Source organism: Moschus berezovskii, chromosome 16 (genome assembly GCF_049115385.1).
Source record: "Moschus berezovskii isolate FMDL1 chromosome 16, NW_MosBer_1.0, whole genome shotgun sequence".
Classification (NCBI taxonomy): domain Eukaryota; kingdom Metazoa; phylum Chordata; class Mammalia; order Artiodactyla; family Moschidae; genus Moschus; species Moschus berezovskii.
In genome coordinates this window covers 8,463,247-8,486,267 of record NC_142475.1, presented here as the reverse complement: position 1 = coordinate 8,486,267, position 23,021 = coordinate 8,463,247, and the positions used below count along the sequence as shown (strand labels likewise).

Sequence of the window (23,021 nt, the reverse complement as noted above, 5' to 3'; positions counted from 1 at the left end):
GATGATTGTTTCTCGTGACTAGCAGAAGCTTCATGAGACTAGCAGGAACTTTCTATAAAAAAAATATGTGCTTGATTGCATGCACTCCCCCTTTACCAATACCACATATATACTATGTTTCCTCCCTCCGGCTTTTGATCAGTTTCTCAGAGCTATCTGAGGTGCTGACTTTTGGACTGTAATTGTCATACTGCCCCAAATAAAATTTCACTCCCAACTCTCATGTTATGCATTTTTCATCACCAAATATTGCTATACCTCACACTCCCTCCTCCCAAATCTACCCCTCATTGTGCTGTAAGAATGACCTTTCCCAAGTGTAAGCTCAAAACAACCCAGACACCAGGTGGATAGTGTAACAGGCTTTAATAACCAGGCGCTCCCGGGCTGGGTTCCTGGACCCAAGCAAGTGAGGTCGAGTAAGTCCGCGCCCAAAGACAAGAGGCAGTTTATATAGCTTTACAGTAACAAACAGTGAAATTTTTCCCGAATAAGGCAAGATTTGGAATGGTGGTCCCTCATAGGGCAGTTAGCCGGGGTGGCAAGACGGTGTTGGTTGCCCGATCTGCTCAAGGTTGTGCTGAGGCAGTGGAATAGTTCTTGCTGTTTCTGGGCAGGAGGTTAGGAGAGGGTTGATTTCTACCAGGGACCGGTATATCAAGGAGAGTCCAGCAGTGGGGGAGGGAATGAGCGAACAGAGCACAATAGTCAGAGTTCTGGCGGGACTTTTCCCCGCCAGCGGGAAAGGCGGGGAGGAGGAGGAGAGGCCAAAAATGGCCACTGAGGTCCGACCTTACACCGAGTAGTCAAAACGGTAAGCTATAAAAGATTCAAACAGAAAACTTGTTTTCTTTCCCCACTGCTGTTTCCCCCAACTCCAGCTACTGCTTACTAGGCAAGGTTTCTTTTCCCTCTGAACCATCTCTTCTCGCCTTCCTCCCCCAGCCAGCCGCAACAAACCAAACATAAGCTGCTTAGAAAACAGCTGACATTCCAAGCCTAAGAGTCAAGTCAGGCATTCCTCGCACTATGCTCCAACTTTAATCTATTGCAACACTTGGCGCCCATGGCCCACCAGACTGTGAGCCGGGTAGTGACAGGAATTTTCCTATTCACGTGTTCTGCCTCCACGTCCTCTAGTAGAGTGAAAGGAGCAAAAGGGGACTCTCAAACACAACGGTGAAAAACATGAGTGAAAAGAATAAAGGTGACGATTAGAAACAGAGGATTCGGATTCAGATGAAGTCGCTTCAACCACTTTTGCTCCTTGCAAGATGGCGGCCTGTGGGAGCCGGGGACGCCTGTCTGAAGTTGGCCGTGTCCCTCGCCCCCCGGCCGCCCTTCTCTCAGCGCCGCTCAGCCTCAGGCCAGGGGCAGCGCGGGCAGCGCCCACGGGGCCTGCGGGCCGCCCTGCCGCGGAAGGGGCGCCGTCGTCCGCGCGCCCGAGGCCTGGCTCCCAGAGGCGGCCCCCAGAGCCGGCGGCTCGCCTCCCCGTCTCAGGCAGGTCGGACCGCCGGCTGCGGCCCTGAGGGCTGCTCCTGCGGCCACGGCCCGTCCAGGGCGAGCCCGTCAGCACCTCCTCCGCGCCAGGCGCCACGTCCAGAGCCGGCCGCGTCGGGCCCTCGCGCCGCGCACGTCCAGGAAAGCGCGCGCCGCCAGTTTAACGGCTCGGGCCCCGCGCGGCGCCGTAGGCCTGGCGCCCGAGGCCCCGCCCCGCGCCCCGCGCCGCGCCCGCCCCCGCAGCTGCCAGTCGCGGCCTCGAACGAGCCGCCGGAGCCGTTCCCGACGGGCACCCCGGCGCTCCGCGGCCGTGTCTGCGCTGGGCGCCGCGACGCGGCTGCCGGCCCCGAAGTCCTCCAGGCTCTGCAGGCGGTAGGTTGCCGGGGAGGACGGGCCGCGAGGCGAGCAGGAGGCAGGACGCCGGGGGGCGAGGCGCGAGCGGGCGCCGGCTGCGAGGGCGGACCGGGGCAGTCGGGGCGGCGGGCGAGGACCGGCCGCGGTTCCGGACGGGTCGGGGCGGCGGGCGGGAAGCGGCCGCGGCCCGGGGCGGGTCGGGCGCGTCCCCCGCAGCGGCCCCGAGCTGGGCTCTCAGGGCGCACAGCGGGCGAGCAGGCCGGCGGGAGCGGCGCGGGGCTGGGCGGGGGACTCCGGGCGACCGGCGGGCCCGGGGAGGCACGCTGCCGAAGCAGCGCTGACCGAACAAAAAGAGAACAAACAAAATGCCCCCAGAGGCGAGTGTGCGTGGACACCTGCCCTGCGACCTGGCGGCAGCTGAGTGCGATGGTTTGAAGACTCTTTCCCGTGTCCTGGCGTCGTCCGTGCTAAACGGGACCAAGTTTGTTTCTGAGATTAGTTGCTTTTGTTAATAGTAAAATAAAGAGCAAACGAATAATTAATTACGCGAAATTATATTCTGTAAGAAAAGGAAACCCAGTAAGAATAGAGAAACCAAAGACGTGGTCACTTCACAGAAGAAAATCAAATGGCTAATGAACCGTATTTGAAGATGTTCTGTGCAACTTGAATGTAAGGATACACGTTTCTACGAAAGTTGACTTAAAACATTTCGTTAGTTTCAGATGTACAACGTAATATTTTATCAAAAACTTATAGTTGCTGATATTTTCACAAAACTGTAAAAATAAAAACTATGAAAAAGGACAGTTAACTCATGACATGACAACCACCAGCACGCATTGCCTTGACAGTTTATCCCACCTAAATGTTAAATTCTGTTTCTGTTAAGAGATGCTTCATAGGAAAAAAATTTTTTTTTGGTCAGAAAGCATGAAACAGAAAACCGAACACTCTTGGCTTATAACTTTTTGATATTTCAGTTTAAATTTTTCCTAAATACGAGCCTCGTTTGTGGCGTTTATCCTTTAGTCCTCTGAATTTCCTTTATTTTTCCTCTATCAGTTTATGCTGCTTGATTACATCAGCATTTGGCTTTAAGGAAACTTTGAATTTGAAAACTGAGATTAAATCTTAAACATGATATAATCCTATATGGGAAATATACATGAGATAAATGAAAGCATTTTCTTTTCACTTCTCTCAGCTTATTTCTTAAATTTCATATGCTCTTATTTCTTAATTGCAGCAGAACCATCAGCAATTTCTAAAAAAATCTAGCATTTAAGTTGTATATTTTAAGTATAATACTGTTTCTAAGTATAGTACGTAATAAGTATAGTATCTAATGGATTAGAATGGCAGTGTACCATGTCTGCAGAATGAGGAAAGCATATCAATCTCATAATATATTTAGTAGTCTAAGAAAAATTGAAAATTAAAGAAATGAAAATTATTAGCACACATCAGCTTATTCAGAAGGTTTTATACATGTAAATGTTACTTCTCATAATTTTTTTCCATACACGTACTGTCCATCCACACGGAGTAGTGGAGAGTCAGGTGTGTTTTACTTGCCAAACACACAAATTTAGAGACAACAGCATGAACTTTACAGTCAGAACCTCATTTCTACCACTTACTGACTGTGTGAACTTGTGCATTTCTCTTATTTTTCTTAGCTTCAGGTTTCTCATCTGTAAAGTAACCAATAATGAGTTTCTGCAGTAGTTAATGTATGGCTCAAAATTAAATGAGGTAGTATATGTAAAGCATTTAATATGTAGTAAGATGCTGGGAGGGTTTGGGGGCGTGAGGAGAAGGGGACAACAGAATGAGATGGCTGGATGGCATCACCGACTCGATGGACATGAGTTTGAGTGAACTCCCCGGGTTGGTGATGGACAGGGAGGCCTGGCGTGCTGTGATTCATGGGGTCGCGAAGAGTTGGACATGACTGAGCGACTGAACTGAACTGAAGAGCTCATAAAAATGAAGTTTTAATTAAAAAAAGAAAAGCATATATTGGGTAATGAAATTGTGCCCCATCTGATCCATATATATGCTTATTATCTCATGGTACTATATTTTAGAAAATTTTAGGTTAATTTATAATTTCAGAGTTGGTGGGCCCTTAGGATTCATATTTAGTTCAACATATTTTTTTAAAAAAAGAAATAATCTAAGATATAGTTAGTATTCTAGATGTAGAATAGCAGTGATACAGATTTCCTGACGTGCAAACCAGTGTTCTATTCATATCACTTGGCCTTAATCAATGTGGTACACCATATTAACAAAATGAAACATAAAAACTATATGATAATCTCAATAGATGCAGAAAAAGCCTTTGACAAAACTCAGCTCCCATTTATGATTAAAATTCTTTAAAAAATGGGCATAGAAGGAACCTACCTCAACATATCACTTGGCCTTTTAAGATGATTTTTTAAATATGTGTGAACTTGAAAAAAAACTTTAATAACCATTTCTCAGCATGTGTATGTTAATATGAATTTTTGACATATTGGATCAAAATGTCCTTTAAGCAATATTTATACCACAAAACTCTATATTTACATTTCAAAGACAACTGTATGGCAGACCCACTACTTGCTACCCAGTGGTGTAGGTAGGATTATGGTTTTTTACAACTGTTCTTTGTAACACTTGATATCATAAATGCCTACGCTAGGTAGGACCAGTAGCTTCAAAGGAAACTTTTGGAATTCTACATTAGAGTTTGCTAAAGACTGAAGTTATTTTACAGACTGATTTTGTAGTTCAGCTGTCTTTATTTTTAACACAATTAAAATTAAGAGAATTAAGAATTAATTTTTAAGAGAATTAATTCTTAATTAAGAATTAAATTAAGAGAATTAAGCTTTGGTTGGTGGAGTCCTGTCCTTCACAAATTATGATGCTTGATCAGTTTTACAATAATAATTGCTCATTATTATATAAGGTAAGTTTTGCCTTCCCATTAATAACACTGTTTAAGATATGATGCTATTATGTGGTATGCATCCCAAACTTATTTCCTATAATATCGCAGTCTCTATGCAGGCATAGTTTACTTTTTCAAAATCAGATTGAATAGAATATTGTATGACATGTGAATTTATATATGTGGAGCCTTTGCTGTAGTTTCCCTACTACAAATTGAAAGAGTGCATGCTTGTTAAATTGCTGCAGTCGTGTCCAACTATGCGATGCTATGGACTGTAGCCCGCCAGGCCTCTCAACTTGTAGTAGTTTTCCTACTACAGATTGAAAGGGGAAAGGGTAGGTGGGTACAGAAATATCTTTGGTGGTTTTCTTTTTTGTTTATATATTGTATTGCAAACTCATATAGTACTTTTGTAACTCCTAAACTCTTGAAAATCCCTAGTTTGAATACTGTGGATTTGCTTTGCTCGGCAACTGGAATCCACTTTACAACCTACCAACTCAATTTCAGCTGAGCAATGAAAAAAAAGTGTGTGCCAAAGTAGTCTATTGTATTCTTTTCATGGGGAATAGGATGGAAAGTTACTACTACTACTATTGACATTAGGGTCCTAACTTAAATGGTTAGGATACCTATTAAATAATGAAATATTAGATTGCTTTTAGGTCCATGTTAAAATATCTCTTTCACATAGAAAATATTCAATCAATAAATGGGTTTTTTTTCTTCATATACTTTTGTGTTTCCTATTATATCAAAGTTGTAATGTCAACAAATGCATACAGCATTAGTTTTGGTTCAGTTCAGTTCATTCGCTCAGTCGTGTCCGACTCTTTGCGACCCCATGAATCACAGCACGCCAGGCCTCCCTGTCCATCACCAACTCCCGGAGTTCACTCAAACTCATGTCCATCGAGTTAGTGATGCCATCCAGCCATCTCATCCTCTGTCGTCCCCTTCTCCTCCTGCTCCCAATCCTGCCCAGCATTAGGGTCTTTTCCAATGAGTCAACTCGTGGCATGAGGTGGCCAAAGAATTGGAGTTTCAGCTTCAACATCAGTCCTTCCAGTGAACACCCAAGACTGATCTCCTTTAGGATGGACTGGTTGGATCTCCTTGCGGTACAAGGGACTCTGAAGAGTCTTCTCCAGCACCACAGTTCGAAAGCATCAATTCTTCAGCGATCAGCTTTCTTCACAGTCCAATTCTCACATCCATACATGACCACAGGAAAAACCATAGCCTTGACTAGACGGACCTTTGTTGGCAAAGTAATGTCTCTGCTTTTTAATATGCTATCAAGGTTGGTCATAACTTTCCTTTTAAGGAGTAAGCATCTTTTAATTTCCTGGCTACAATCAGCATCTGCAGTGATTTTGGAGCCCAAAAAAATAAAGTCTGACACTGTTTCCACTGTTTCCCCATCTATTTCCCATGAAGTGATGGGACCAGATGCCATGATCTTTGTTTTCTGAACGTTGAGCTTCAAGCCAACCTTTTCACTCTCCTCTTTCACTTTCATCAAGACCTTTGAGTTCCTCTTCACTTTCTGCCATAAGGGTGGTGTCATCTGCATATCTGAGGTTATTGATATTTCTCCCAGCAATCTTGATTCCAACTTGTGCTTCTTCCAGCCCAGCGTTCCTCATGATGTACTCTGCATATAAGTTAAATAAGCAGGGTGACAATATACAGCCTTGACGCACTCCTTTTCCTATTTGGAACCAGTCTGTTGTTCCATGTCCAGTTCTAACTGTTGCTTCCTGACCTGCATACAGGTTCCTCTTGAGGCAGGTCAGGTGGTCTGGTATTCCCATATCTTTCAGAGTTTTCCACAGTTTATTGTGATCCACACAGTCAAAGGCTTTGGCATAGTCAATGAAGCAGAAATAGATGTTTTTCTGGAACTTTCTTGCTTTTTCCATGATCCAGCAGATGTTGGCAATTTGATCTCTGGTTCCTCTGCCTTTTCTAAAACCTTCTTGAACATCTGGAAGTTCACGGTTCACATATTGCTGAAGCCTGGCTTGGAGAATTTTGAGCATGACTTTACTAGCGTGTGAGATGAGTGTAATTGTACGGCAGTTTGAGCATTCTTTGGCATTGCCTTTCTTTGGGATTGTAATGAAGACTGACCTTTTCCAGTCCTGTGGCCATTGCTGAGTTTTCCAAATTTGCTGGCATAATGAGTGCAGCACTTTCACAGCATCATCTTTCAGGATTTGAAATAGCTCAATTGGAATTCGGGTTGTTAATCACCATGCTGAAATACTAGTTAACATACCCATTACAAATCTAGATGGGTGCTAACTTGGAATGTTGTTGTTCAATTGCTCAGTCGTGTCTGACTCTTTGCGACCCATGGACTGCAGCACACCAGGCTCCCCTGTCCTCCATCTCCCAGAGTCTGTTTGAACTCATGTCCATTGAGTTAATGATGCCATCCAACCATCTCATCTTCTGCTGTCCCCTTCTCCTCCCGCCTTCAGTCTTTCCCAGCATCAGGGTCTTTTCCAATGAGTCGGCTCTTTGCGTCAGATTTGCTTGTCTCCAAACTTCAAGAAAAAGTAACTATTTTGTGCTTAGTTATCATTGCTAACTTTGAGAGGTTATATATAAATTTATGACTTTAACACTTGAATTATGTCCAAAGGAATTAGATGAAAGCATTTCTTTGGTGTGTAAAGAAAGTGATTAACCCCATTTTATACTTAGGGAAACAGTCACTTAGACCAACTTCTGCTCAAAATCATATGGTTACAATCAGTTTCTGGAAAATTAAGTGAAAATCTGGCGGAGTTTTACTTTTGACTTCGTCTTGATAGCCAGCAAAATTTGGAAAACTTTTGAATCTTTCAAACATCAGAAAATTTTCATTAAATAGGAGGCATTTAAATTTATAGATGTGTTTAGTAAAACTGATTGTGTTGAAGCTACTAAGATACACAGTCAGTTTTTTTTTTTATTTCAACTGTCTAATCAATTAGGCTTGTAATAGATTTTGTGTATGATATACTTTAGAAAATTAATAGTCAAAATACAGTATGGGCCAGTGGAGAAAGAAAGAAAATCATTATTGTTGTTACTATTCTTGTTATTTTACTATCAACCGTTTGTTAGGAACTAGAGCTGCAGTCCGTGGGGTCGCTACGAGTCAGACATGACCGAGTGACTTCACTTTGACTTTTCACTTTCACACATTGGAGAAGGAAATGGCAACCCACTCCAGTGTTCTTGCCTGGAGAATCCCAGGGACGGGGGAGCCTGGTGGGCTTCCGTCTATGGGGTCACACAGAGTCGGACACGACTGAAGTGACTTAGCAGCAGTAGCAGCAGAGTACTTCATGTGAGCTTCATCTGAGCTTCCCTGGTAGCTCAGCTGGTAAAGAATCTGCCTACAATGTGTGAGGCCTGGGTTGGATTCCTGGGTCAGGAAGACCTCCTGGAGAAGTTATAGGCTACCCACTCCAGTATTTTTGGGCTTCCCTCATGGTTCAGATGGTAAAGAATCCACCTGCCATGTGAGAGACCTGGGTTTGATCCCTGGGTTGGGAAGATCACCTGGAGGAGGGCATGGCAACCCACCTCAGTCTTCTTGCCTGGAGAATCCCCACGGACAGAGGAGCTTGGTGGCTACAATCCATGGGGTTGCAAAGAGTCAGACAGGACTGAGAGAGTAAGCCCACACAGAGAGCGTCACATGAACTATTTTATTTAATGTTAGTGTTGGAAGAAGAGCAGCCCAAAGAGTGAGGGAACTCCAGAAAACCTGAGTTTATAGATAAATGGTGAAACATAATAACATTTATGAATTCAGCAGTTCATTGAACATGTAGTGTGTATTAGACGCTGTGGCAGCCCTTTGACAGATGCTGTATATTAGATGCCGTGCTAGCTCTTAGAGTGATGGAGCTATGATTTTATAGTCAGCTACTGTAATAAATACCACACTGGAAGAGGGTCCAAGGGTGCTTTGTGAACACGTAAGAAGGGTACTTAATGAAACCTGGACAGTTCTGCCTGTGTCAGGGGTGGAAAGAGAGGAGGGAGCTAGCTTGACTGTAGGGTGTTCACTCTAGAAGCATGGGGATGAGCATATATGCCACTTTTAGACTCATGACCAGGGACAATTACCTAATCTCTCTAAGCATTATCTGGAAAATGAGGTTTAAAATTTTTTTAAACTAACATTTATTGAACTCTTACGATGTAGCAGGCCTTGTGCTAATGATTTATACAGATTTTCTTGTGTAGTCCTCAAACCTAGGAGGTAGGGGTTATTGTTTTCCATAATTGTATAACTAGGTGGTAGAGCTATGATAGGAAGCCAGGAAGTCAGGCCCAAGACCTGAGCTCTAACTGTTAATAGTGCCTAACTTATAAAGTTGTTCTGAATATTAAATAATGTGGCATCGTTAATGGTTTACTGTGCATGAAACATGGGTGTTGACTCTTGTTTCTGTTATTAATAATTCAGCAGGTGATGGGGAACTCAAGTGTTTGAAGCAGATATGTGTGTAAAGGGATCATAATTTGGAGAGAAAAGAAGCTGTATTCTCCCATTTGTTCAGCAAATGCTTGTTTTGCACCTACTTTCGATCCAGTCCAAGTCCTGAGTTAGTTGCAAGGGACACAGGAAGAATGAAAATATTGTTCCTCACTTTGAGAAAACTCTGTCCCTCGCTTTTGCTAGTATGGAAGACAAATCAGCCATCATTGTTTAGTACATAGTATAGTACAGTGTTCTCTAAGTGTCATGATGTGGCCATATTCATTTTGTCCCAGGTACAGAAGTACATAGGGAAAGGCAGTATTTACTTAAATCAGACTGGGTGTTCAGGGAGATACAGTAGGAACTACTGGGGGACTAAAAGAGTAGTGGTAGGAGTAAAGAAAATAGATCTGAGCGATAGTTTGGTAGTAGAATGGAATTAGAGACTGATTATGGTGAGGGGCTCTAATTTAGGTAACTAAGGAGTAAACAGGAGGGAGTCAAAGTAATGAATTTAATTTTGGATATGTTGAATTTAAGGTACCTACTATAAGATATAAATGTGAATATCTTTTGGCAATTAGAAAGATAGTTCCGTTCCATTCCGTTCCATCGCTCAGTCGTGTCCGACTCTGTGCGACCTCGTGGACTGTAGCCTACCAGGCTTCTCCGTCCATGGGATTCTCCAGGCAAGAATACTGGAGTGGGTTGCCGTTTCCTTCTCCAGGGGATCTTCCCGACCCAGGGATCGAACCCGGGTCTCCCGCATTGGAGGCAGACGCTTTAACCTCTGAGCCACCATAGTTAATATAATAATAATACACTCAGGAGGTGATCATTCATCACCTCCTGAATTATTGATAATAGAAACAGAAACCAGCATCCATGTGTCATACACAGTAGACCATGTACCTGTGTCACATTATTTAAAAAGAGAGGTAGACGCAGATGTGTAAATAAGGGCATACTTATTATGTAGATAGGTAGTTGCAGTCATGAAAATAGATGAAACTAGCTAGGAGAATCAAAGCCACATTTGGACTAATCCCTAAATTTAACTGGAGAGAAATAGCGATCATCTAAGGAAGTTAAGTTTTTCCCGTGGTCATGTATGGATGTGAGAGTTGGACTGTGAAGAAAGCTGATCGCCAAAGAATTGATGCTTTTGAACTGTGGTGTTGGAGAAGACTCTTGAGAGTCCCTTGGACTGCAAGGAGATCCAACCAGTCCATTCTAAAAGAGATCAATCCTGGGTGTTCATTGGAAGGACTTATGCTAAAGCTGAAACTCCAATACTCTGGCCACCTCATGCAACGAGTTGACTCACTGGAAAAGAGTCTGATGCTGGGAGGGATTGGGGGTAGGAGGAGACGGGGACGGCAGAGAGTGAGATGGCTGGATGGCATCACCGACTCGATGGACATGAGTTTGAGTGAACTCCGGGAGTTGGTGATGGACAGGGAGGCCTGGCGTGCTGTGATTCATGGGGTGGCAAAGAGTCAGACACGACTGAGCAACTGAACTGAACTGAAGGAAGTTAAAAGAGGCAGTCAAGGAAATAGGAAATAAAACCTATAGAAAAGAGGGAAGTTAAGGGAGGGAAATGTTTTAAAGAGGGAATATTCAATTGTGACAGATGCTGAAATGGGTCTCTGGTTGTTGCAGGTTGTTTTAAATTCTTGTTTTGTGTTTGTGTTTTCCACTTTAATTTATAAAATAGTTACCTTCAAGTGAATGTCATGGTTTTTTTTTATTGTAAGTTCTGGTTTTATTTTTTTTTTGCTCTTTTATTTTTTTATTGAAGGATAATTGCATTGCAGATTTGTGTTACTTTCTGTCAAACCTCAACATGAATCAGCCATAGGTACACATACATCCCCTCCCTTTTGAACTTTCCTCCCATCTTCCTCTCCACCCCACCCGTCTCGGTTGATCCAGAGCCCCCATTTGAGTTTCCTGAGACATACAGCAAATTCCCGTTGGCTGTCTGTTTTACATGTGGTAACGTAAGTTTCCATGTTTCTCTCTCCACACATCGCACCCTCTCCTCCCCTCTCCCCACGTCCATGAGTCTGTTCTCTATGCCTGTTTCTCTACTGCTGCCCTGTAAATAAATTCTTCAGTACCATTTTTCTAGATTCCATATATATGCATTAGAATACGATATTTATTTTTCTCTTTTTGACTCACTTCACTCTGTATAATAGGTTCTAGGTTCATCCACCTCATCAGAACTGACTCAAATGTGTTCCTTTTTATGGCTGAGTAGTATTCCATTGTGTATATGTACCACAACTTCTTTATCCATTCATCATCTGTCAGTGGACATCTAGGTGGCTTCCATGTCCTAGCTTTTGTAAATAGTGCTGCAATGAACAGTGGGATACGTGTGTCTTTTTCAGTTTTGGTTTCCTCAGGGTGCGTGCCTCGGAGTGGGATTGCTGGGTCATATGGTGGTAATGTCATTGTTTTGTTTGTATATGTGTTAAAGCAATTTGTATTTTTCCCTCCTAAAGTATGGAACCTCAAAATCTTTATGATAATGGAAACCAAAAAGTTGATTGGTAAACCGCTTCAACCAGCAAGACCTGTTCGTCATCTGAGTTCTCCCCCTGGTGAGTAATCTGGTATCCACGTTTTAAAAATTAATTGGCTAATAGCTAATTAGTATTAGAAAGGCCAAATAATACATAAATAATATATGTATAAAATACATAAAAAGTTTCAGTTCAGTTCAGTCGCTCAGTCGTGTCCGACTCCGCGACCCCATGAATCACAGCACGCTAGGCCTCCCTGTCCATCACCAACTCCCGGAGTTCACTCAAACTCATGTCCACAGAGTCGGTGATGCCATCCAGCCATCTCATTCTCCGTCGTCCCCTTCTCCTCCCGCCCCCAACCTTTCCCAGCATCAGAGTCTTTTCCAGTGAGTCAACTCGTCGCATGAGGTGGTCAAAGTATTGCAGTTTCAGCCTCAGCATCAGTCCCTCCAATGAACATCCAGGACTGATCTCCTTTAGAATGGACTGGTTGGATCTCCTTGCAGTATAAGGGACTCTCAAGAGTCTTCTCCAACACCACAGTTCAAAAGCATCGATTCTTCGGCGATCAGCTTTCTTCACAGTCCAACTCTCACATTCATACATGACCACGGGAAATACCATTGCCTTGAATCACAGGAAACTAGCCGATCTGATCACATGGACCACAGCCGAATGTGGTCCCCTGGAGAAGGGAATGGCAAACCACTTCAGTATACTTGCCTTGAGAATCCCATGAACAGTAACAAAGGGCAAAATGATAGGATACTAAATGAGGAATTCCCCAGGTCGGTAGGGGCCCAGTATGCTACTGGAGCTCAGTGGAGAAATGACTATAGAAGGAATGAAGGGAGGGAGCAAAAGCAAAACCAATACCCAGCTGTGGATGTGACCAGTGATAGAAGCAAGGTCCGGTGCTGTAAAGAGCAATATTGCATAGGAACCTGGAATGTTAGGTCCATGAATCAAGGCAAATTGGAAGTGGTCAAACAGGAGATGGCAAGAGTGAACGTCGACATTCTAGGAATCAGTGAACTAAAATGGACTGGAATGGGTGAATTTAACTCAGATGACCATTATATCTACTACTGTGGGCAGGAATCCCTTAGAAGAAATGGAGTAGCCATCATGGTCAACAAAAGAGTCCGAAATGCAGTACTTGGATGCAATCTTAAAAATGACAGAATGATTTCTGTTTGTTTCCAAGGCAAACCATTCAATATTACAGTAATCCAGGCCTATGCCCCAACCAGTAATGCTGAAGAAGCCGAAGTTAATCGGTTCTATGAAGACCTACAAGACCTTTTAGAACTAACACCCAAAAAAGATGTCCTTTTCATTCTAGGGGACTGGAATGCAAAAGTAGGAAGTCAAGAAACACCTGGAGTAACAGGCAAATTTGGCCTTGGCGCACGGAATGAAGCAGGGCAAAGGCTAACAGAGTTTTGTCAAGAGAGCGCACTGGTCATAGCAAACACCCTCTTCCAACAACACAAGAGAAGACTCTACACATGGACATCACCAGATGGTCAACACCGAAATCAGATTGATTATAAAAAGTTTAGGTAGATATTTAAAGATAATGGAAACCAGTGATCTCTGAAGAATTTAGAAGTATTACCAATGAGAAGGGATTCGTTTTTTATTGAAGTATATAACTGATTTTCAATACTGTGTTGGCTTTAAGTATACAGCAATGATTCAGATTCAGTTTTTTATATATATATATGGGCTTCCCTGATAGCTCAGTTGGTAAAGAATCCACCTGCAATGCAGGAGACCTGGGTTCGATTCCTGGGTTGGGAAGATCCCCTGGAGAAGGGAAGGGCTACCCACTTCAGTATTCTAGCCTAGAGAATTCCATGGCCTGTATATAGTCCATGTGGTCGCAAAGAGTTGGACACAACTGAGTGACTTTCACTTGCATATATATGTGTATACACCTATACATATATATTTTTTCAGATTATTTTCCATTATAGGTTATTATAAGATATTGAATATAATTGTGCTATATAGCAAATCCTTATTGCTTATCTGTTTTATGTATGCTGCTAAGTCACTTCAGTCGTGTCCGACTCTGTGCGACCCCATAGACGGCAGCCAACCAGGCTCCCCCGTCCCTGGGATTCTCCAGGCAAGAACACTGGAGTGGGTTGCCATTTCCTTCTCCAAAGCATGGACGTGAAAAGTGAAAGTGAAGTTGCTCTGTCGTGTCTAACTCTTAGCGACCCCATGGACTGCAGCCCACCAGGCTCCTCCATCCATGGGATTTCCAGGCAAGAGTACTGGAGTGGGGTGCCATTGCCTTCTTTTATGTATAATAGTTTGTTAATCCCATAGTCATAATTTATCCCTTTGTTCCTCCTTTTCTGCTTTGGTAACCATAAGATTGTTCGTTTTCTGTGTCTGTGAGTCTATTTCTGTTTTGCCTATAGATTCATTTGTATTATTTTTTAGATTCCACATATAAATGGTATCATATATTTGTCTTTCTCTGACTGACTTCACTAAGTATACTATTCTCTAGGTCCATTCATACTGCTGCAAATGGCAACCTTTCATGCTTTTTATGGCTGAGTAATATGCTGGAAAAGACTCTGATGCTGGGAAAGGTTGGGGGCCGGAGGAGAAGGGGACGACAGAGAATGAGATGGCTGGATGGCATCACCGACTCTGTGGACATGAGTTTGAGTGAACTCCGGGAGTTGGTGAAGGACAGGGAGGCCTGGCGTGCTGTGATTCATGGGGTCGGGGAGAGTCGGACACGACTGAGCGACTGAACTGAACTGAACTGAACATTATGCTGTGTATATATACCACATCTTCTTAGGCCAGTCATTTGTTAATGGGCACTTGGGTTATTTCCATGTCTTGGCTATTATAAATAGTGCTGCTGTGAATATTGGGATGCATGTATCTTTTCAATTTAAAGAGTTTTTGTCTTTTCTGGATATATACTCAGGAGGGGGATTGCTGGATCATAAGATAACTCGAGTTTTTTAAGGAGCCTCCACACTGTTTTGCATTGGAGAAGGAAATGGCAACCCACTTCAGTATTCTTGCCTAGAGAATCCTGTGGATGGAGGAGCCTGGTGGGCTGCTGTCCATAGGGTCACACAGAGTCAGACACAACGGAAACGACTTAGCTTGCATGCATGTGTTAGAGAAGGAAATGGCAACCCACTCCAGTATTCTTGCCTGGAGAATCCCAGGGACAGTGGAGCCTGGTGGGCTGCCATCTATGGGGTCGCACAGAATCGAAGCGACTTAGCAGCAGCAGCAGCATACTGTTTTGCATAGTGGCTCCACCCATTTACGTTTTCACCAACAGTGATTGGAATTGCTCTCACCAGCAATTATTATTTATAGATTTTTTCATGATGGCCATTCTGACCTGTGAAGTGGTACCTCATTGTGGATTTGACTTGCATTAAGAAACGGATTCTTAATGATCTACTAGTCCATAGTCTACCAGAACAGCAAAGATGGGAAGAGCAGTTTTTGCTTAAGAGCAACTCATGGATTTTTTTTTTTTTTATGTCTCATTTTCATGGTTCAGTTCAGTTCAGTCGCTCAGTCGTGTCCGACTCTCCGCGACCCCATGAATCACAGCATGCCAGGCCTCCTTGTCCATCACCAACTCCCGGAGTACACTCAAACTCATGTCCACAGAGTTGGTGATGCCATCCAGCCACCTCATTCTCTGTCGTCCCCTTCTCCTCCCGCCCCCAACCTTTCCCAGCATCAGAGTCTTTTCCAGTGAGTCAACTCGTCGCATGAGGTGGCCAAAGTATTGAGCTTCAGCTTTAGCATCAGTCCCTCCAATGAACATCCAGGATTGATCTCCTCTAGAATGGACTGGTTGGATCTCCTTGCAGTATAAGGGACTCTCAAGAGTCTTCTCCAACACCACAGTTCAAAAGCATCGATTCTTCGGCGATCAGCTTTCTTCACAGTCCAACTCTCACATCATGGTTAACAACTGGCTTATGCTCAGAATGATACTCTCAGTGCAAATCATGTCCTGTGATTTTGATCACGGCTGAGCAGTCATGCTGGAGAGAGCATTAGCTTTTTAAAAATATACCTAATTGAAAAAAATTAGTCCAAAGCAACACTTAGAGATTAGGGCTTTGCTTTCGCTGAACAGAAAGTCTTAATTTTTCAGTAAATCTAAAATTAAATTTTCTAAAATTAAAATATTTTCTCTTACCCATAATACTAAACTTTTGGACAAATTCTTGAAATTCCAAATTGGAATAATAATTTTTTATTCTTTTTCATTACTAGCTATATATACTTATATTTTGCATATATGTGTATAAAAGTTTCTTTAATTCTGCTTAGTCCATGTGTTCAACTGAGTAACTGGCTACTTAGAAAAGGGAAAGCACAGCACTTTTATTGAATACAAAGATGAAGCAGAAAAGATAGAAATAGCACAGTTCCTCAGTCCTCCACTTGTTCTTCCATCTTTGGTTCCTGCAGAGAAGATTGTCTGCATTTTGGTCTTGTTTCCTCTGAAGATAGCCGTGACTTAGGACAGACAAAATGAAATGAAGAGATCTTGTGGACCATAGTTTAGCGATGCTGATGTGATTCAGCATTCTTCTGGTACACTGCAGAAGCAGTTGTGTAGGGCCAAGTCTCATTTTGTCATAAAACAAAGGAAATGAAACCGTTGTCAGCTACTTGTCTCTGTGACAGCTTTGTTACAGTATCCCTCCTTCATTTGTACAGGTTCCATTTTTCTCGGATTCTTTCCCTTGAGGGCTATTTTAACGGTAGTGGAGAAGGAAATGGCACCCCACTCCAGTGTTCTTGCCTGGAGAATCCCAGGGACGGGGGAGCCTGGTGGGCTTCCGTCTATGGGGTCACACAGAGTCGGACATGACTGAAGCGACTTGGCAGCAGCAAAAGTGGGCTGGTAGCCCTGACCTCTCATTTCGTTATGTCCTCTTAAGCTGTGGACAGGAGAAGGGGTTTATTAAGCAGAAAAGTTAGGCAAATCAGAAATTAATTTTACCGTTAAAGTGTACTTCTGTACTCTCTGGGCAACTCACATCCGCAAAGAAATCTACTTTCTCTTCAGGACCCAGACTGAGTTATTCCCTTTTGTTAAGCCTTAGTTGATATGCCCAAAGCCCGATCTTCTCTCCCTTGGTATCGTCTCTGTACCTGTCACATAACTTATTTTTATTATAATCATTATTTATGAGCTTGTTTTAAAAAATAGGCTATAAAGTCTTTTATCTCTAACTTTTTTCATGTTTATAAACCCATCTCCTAACATAGTAGCTGACATTTCATTGTGTTGAGTAAATGAACTCCCAGAAAACATTTCAAAACTGTGCCTAGCATATCCTAGATACTTAAGGTTTTTTAGGTGGTATTGTACCATTTATTGAAGTAATAAGTATTTAAAACAGTTTTTTTTTCTCTGTCCTAACAGGAACAGTATTCCCTTTCAACTTTCAGAATGAATATCCTATCAACACCCAGTACTTACAAAGTGGAGTTAGCAGAGTAAGTCTTAGAAGTTATAAGAAATGAAGCATTGCAGACTGGAAAGTAACATTTGTTAGATGGCTCTTGTGTGTCAGGTACTATATTAAATGCGTCATATACTTTAAAAAGTTATGGTATATTTCAGGCATACACTTAAGAGAATAAAATACTCATTATTGCCCATTGCTCACCATTTTCAAATCTCAATATTTTATTTTAGAAAATTAAAAGAAATCTTACGTATATAGTTAAAAACACCTGTGTATCCCTGAACCTTCCCATCTGCTTCCTGTACTTCCTCATGATGAGTATCCTCAATTTGTCATTGTTTCCATGAATGTATTAGTACTTTTGCTGTAACAAATAGACTTGTTTGTATGTAAAGCTACCACATTTCTTGTTCCATTTTTTTGTTGAGGGGTATGACACTTGTTTATATTTTATAATATAAATAGAAATATTTTATAATAAATGCTATTATATAATAAACATCCATCTATATGTTATGTTTTATACATGTTTGAAAGGTCTTCTGGAATATAAACCTGGAGTAGATTTGCTGTATACTGTCAGATTACCCTCCAAACTTTCACTTTTTACATGTTTAATGTGTGAGAAATGTGTCTTTCTTGGTTTTAATTTTTAATTCTCTATTACTCTCAAATGCGGCATCTTTTTTTTATGTTTAATTTGGCCATTTGGATTTTCTTTTTTGTGATTTATCACTGCATATTGTTTGCCCATTTTTCTTGGTCTGTGAAAGAATTGTTTATTTTTGTGTGTTTCTTTTTTCAAATTTTAAAATCTTTATGTAGCTTTAGTGATATATAATTGACATATAACATTGTGTAAGTTTAGGGTATAGAATGTGATGATTTGATTGATACCTGTTTATGTTGCAAAATGTTTACCACAATGAGTTTAGTTAACATACTCTTCATTTCATATAATCACTATTTTGTTGTTGTTTTTGTTGTATTGAGAACGTTAAGATTTATTCTTTTAGCAGCTTTCAAGTATTCAGTGCAGTATTGTCAACTATAGCCATCTTGCTGTACACTAGATTACTTTGATTACGTATCTTTAGGTCCACATCAAACTTTACAGACTGTTGTAGCTTTCTGATAAGTTTTGAAGTCAGATAATGAAAATTCACTAACTTTTAAGATTTATCTCTCTTATTCTGGGTCTTCTGCATTTCCACAGAAATTTTAAGTGAACCCATAAATTTCTACTAGAAAGGCTTATTGGAATTCTGATTGTTTGAAAATTTGTTTGAAAAGAATTACCATCTTAATATTGTCTTCTGATCCATAAGCAAGACATTTCTCTCTGTGCTTTGTATTTTTCAGCATAGGGGTCTTGAACTCTTGTCAAACTTATAAGCATTTTGTATTTTTTTATACTATTGTAAGTGGTATTTTTTTTTATAAATTTCAAATTCCACATTTTGGATGCTAGAATACAGAAATACTATTGATTTTTGTACATTGACCTTGTTAAACTCACTTCTTAGGTCTCATAACCTTTTTGTAGGGTATTCCCTCCCATTTTTCTCTACTGTCCGAATTTTACTTTAGCTTGTACTATAAATACACAGTACATTGTTACTAATTTTTGCTTTTGTATACTATCTTTTAAAATAATTTTTTAAAATATAAGAATGAATTTTATTTTACCTTCATTTATTCCTTTTCCATCATTCTTAATTTCTTTATGTAAATCCATGTTTATGTCTGGCATTACCTTCCTTCTGCCTGAACAACTTCTTTTAGTTTGTTTTTTTTTGTTCTTGTTGTTATTACCTCACAAAAATTTCTTGACAACATTGACTTAACAACTCATTATTATCTTTCATGGGTCTGTGGCCTTAGTGGGTTTCGGTGGCCATTTCTCAATAATGTGGTTGCAGTCAGATAGCGTCTAGGCCTGGAGTGCTTTAAAGTCTTAACAGGATTGGATGACCCGATGGCTCACTCACATGGCTGGTAGTTGATGCTGGCTCTTGGTTTAGAGTTTAGCTGCCCCCGTAGACTGGAGGTAGCCCGTACAAATGGCCTCTCCAAAGGTCTTGGGCTCTTTAGAGCACAATGTCTGGACTTCAAGACTAAGTCCTGGAAACCAGCCTGTCATTTTTAGATTGTTGTTTTTAGATTATCATTTTTAGCCTGTCACTTTTAGATTAGTCTTGAGCAGTCACGGATCTTGCTCAGATTCAATGGAGAGACGAAAGAATGTCAAGAATTTGTGGCCGTTTTTGATCTGTTTAAGAGTAATATGAATTTCCTTTTGTCTGTGTTTACCAATTCAAGGCCTTTGCCCATTCTTTTTTTATAGACTCCATTGTTTTCTGGAAGCTCTTTTATACTACAGAAATTAGCTCTTCAAGAGTGTTTTTCCTGTTTAGAGTTTGTCTTTTCATATTATTTATAAACCTTCCTCTTTAATTTTCACGCTGAAGTGGATATTGATGTGAATTTGTCTCTTCCTGTCCTTCCTGTATCTCTGTGGTGTGCGTTTGTGTAAATGAGTGAGAGGGGCTGGAAACATATTTGCTAGAGAAGTGAAGAGGCTCGATAGAATACCTGGGCATGCAGATGGGGTATTTACTGCTAACTGCAAAATGCGTTGCCTTGGGGAAAAAAGCCTGGTGTTTATTTTGCTTTACTCAAGCCTATTCAACTTTTTTCATTCCCTGAGCTAGCCATTTAGTACCATGCTTTCCAGCTCAAGACTGCTTTTCTTCAATAAACATACATTTTTCAGTCATCATCCAGTTCTAACTCCTGTCAACCCTATAAGTATTGTTTATGCATCATTTCCTATGTAAAGCCTTTCCTGAAATTTCTAAGTCAGATTTAATGCCCCTTCCTCCCATTGTACTTTCTGCGTATCTTTATTTAGAGAACTTCTCAAGTTTTATTGCGATTTAGTATTTTATTCTTCTGCCTGCCTTTTAGTTTGTGAGTCCTCCAAAAATGAATCCTGGGATGTCATGTTCATCTTTGTATTCCCAATACAAAGCACAGTGTCAGTCATGAAATAAGCACTCTGTTTTTGACAAATGAGTGGGTTTAAAAAGTCTACTGCTGCCCACTTGGTGCCTTTACAAGAATTAGAAGAGGAACAGAAAATTATACAAAAATGCAGATTTTGTTAAAATAAGATACTTTGCCTCCACCTGGAAGGAAATCTGCCATATCCGTGCTGTGAGTGGTGCCCCTTTCGATGGACTTCCTTAATGACTCTGTGCAGTAGCCGTCAGTTTCTAAAGCTGTCTCGACTACCTCTTACCTGTGTACTTTGGGATTTGTTACTAAACACTTTTTGTCTTGATTTCCCCTGCCTGTAGTATGGTGATCGTAATGCTTGCCTTATTTCCTTGTAAGACTATGACAATTAAATGAGATAAGACACTTTAAAAAATTTTAGTAGGTGTCTTTTCTTAAATACTTGAAAGATTTGAAATTATCTCCATTTTCAGTGATTAATATGTGCAGGCATGATAGAATAAATTTACTGTTTTTCAATGTTATTCAGATATGTTGACAAATACAAATTGAATACACTTAGGCTATACAACATGGTTTGTTTTAAAGGTATCCAACCTGATGATTTAATATACATACACATTGTGATATGATTACCACAATCAAGTTAACTAACACACACAGTTCGTGTGGAAACACAAAAGACCCAAATAGCCAAAGCAATCTTGAGAAAGAAAAATGGAGTTGGAGGAATTAAGCACCCTGACTTCAGACTATTTTACAAAGCTATAGTCATCAAGACAGTATTGTACTGTCACAAAAACAGAAATACAAATCAATGGGACAGGGTAGAAAGCCCAGAGATAAGCCCGGGCACCTGTCGTCACCGAATCTGTGACAAAGGAGACAAGACTGTGCAGTGGAGAGGAGACCGTCTTCAATAAATGGTGCTGGGAAAATTGGACAGCTGCACGTAGAAGAATGAAATCAGAACATTCCCTTAACAACATGTGCAAAAATAAACTCAAAATGGATTAAAAGCAAAGTGTTATGTAAAATTTTAAAACCTTAGATAAAAAGTGTATTTTTTTCTTCTATCAATAGTGTAAGACGAATGGAATGCAAGCCTTTTCTCAAGGTCTTAATGAACAGCAACATCATTCTCCAGTTAAAAAAGGTAAATTTTTACCATAATTACCAGCTTTCATAAGAGATTCTTAGCATTCATGTAAAGTTAATATTTGCTTACCCAAAAACCTTATGTACATTAGAAATTTTATTATATTCTTTTGGTTGATTTCTATATATTACGAATTATAGGTTTGACTGATCTAAAGAGATTATCATTACAGTGACAAACAAGATAGAAGTTTATTTCTATATCTTCTGTAATATGTAAAATTTTAAGCTTGTATATTAATTCTGTTCTGTGAAGTTGCTGCTAGCCCCAGTATTAAACTGTCCTTGGTTTTACCATCTTTAATACATGTCTTCTATCTTAATGCCCAAGATGAATGCCTTTGCTCCGGCCATCACATTCTCTTTCTAGCCATCAGGAAGGAAGTAGGGAGGAAGAAGGTTCTTAAAACTATGACTCAGAAGTTGCGTATGTAACTTCCACTTAATGTCTAATTGGCTGGAACTTAGTCTTACTGTACAAAGCAGACTGAAAAATGTAATCTTTAGCTTTGCAACCAGCTAACTTTATCACTGAAGCAGGAAGGAAGAACTGCTCTTGGAAAAAACCGATAGTCTCTCCTACAGCAGCTACTTTTTAATAAAATAAAGGCTTTTTATTAGTGTAGTTTCCAAATTTTGTCAGCCAATCTATATATGTAATTTACATGTAATTAAACCCTGTTAACATTTTCTTCTAGTACTTAACTCCATATTCTAAATAAAATATTTAAATTGTTTCTATATTTTTCATTTCTATGTTATATTTTGACAACCTCTTTTGGAAGATGAGATCTTATATCTTCCACATCAGTCCCCTAATTTCTTCAGCCCTTCTATCTACCCCCTCTCCACCATATAGTTACTTAAGTTTCAGTTAGAGTATCGGCACTCTTTATATTATATATTATATACAACTGTAATTCTAGTAGCTTAGCTGAAAGGTACATACCTGTTTCATAAAATTCATCCTTGTTTCTGGAGCTCATGTTCACCTTGTTTTTCTATGTAACTATTGTTAATTTTGCCCATCAATTGCTCCAGCAACTCTGCCACACTTACCTATATTTTCCTTACGGTAAAATGTATGAATTGGAATTTTTTTCCCTGGAGATGACTTTTCTTTCAGACTATTCCACTGTCTGGTTCCAGTATGGATTAATTCCTCTTCAGTACTGCTATAAAGCTGTTGTCCTGGAATGAATTTTACTGTTTTTATCTGGAGACATCCTGTTTGCAATTCTTAGGTTTCTTTTTTCATCTTTTTTATTGAAGTAAAACTCACCATTTAAGCCATTATAAATGTACAGTATCATGCAACCATCAGTTCAGTTCAGTTGCTGAGTCATGTCTGACTCTTTGCCACCATATGGACTGCAGCACTCCAGGCTTCCCTGTCCATCAACTCCCAGAGCTTACTCAAACTCATGTCCATCAAGTTGGTGATGCCATCCAACCATCTCATCCTCTGTTGTCCCCTTCTTCTCCCACCTTCAATCTTTCCCAGC

At 40.8% G+C, this 23,021-nt stretch overlaps 1 protein-coding gene across 2 annotated transcripts in view; it reads left to right on the top strand.

Annotated features, from left to right (window-relative positions):
• Positions 1 to 1,735: 1,735 nt before the first annotated feature.
• C16H8orf88 (chromosome 16 C8orf88 homolog) overlaps positions 1,736 to 23,021 on the top strand; it is a 35,628-nt gene continuing 14,342 nt past the window's right edge. For both annotated transcript variants that reach the window (XM_055431927.2, XM_088844601.1), the window contains exons 1-4: positions 1,736 to 1,872; positions 11,813 to 11,911; positions 17,292 to 17,365; positions 21,442 to 21,514. In XM_055431927.2, coding sequence (XP_055287902.1) covers positions 11,833 to 11,911; positions 17,292 to 17,365; positions 21,442 to 21,514 — 226 coding nt within the window. In that variant the 5' untranslated portion in view covers positions 1,736 to 1,872; positions 11,813 to 11,832. The remainder of the gene's footprint in view (positions 1,873 to 11,812; positions 11,912 to 17,291; positions 17,366 to 21,441; positions 21,515 to 23,021) is intronic.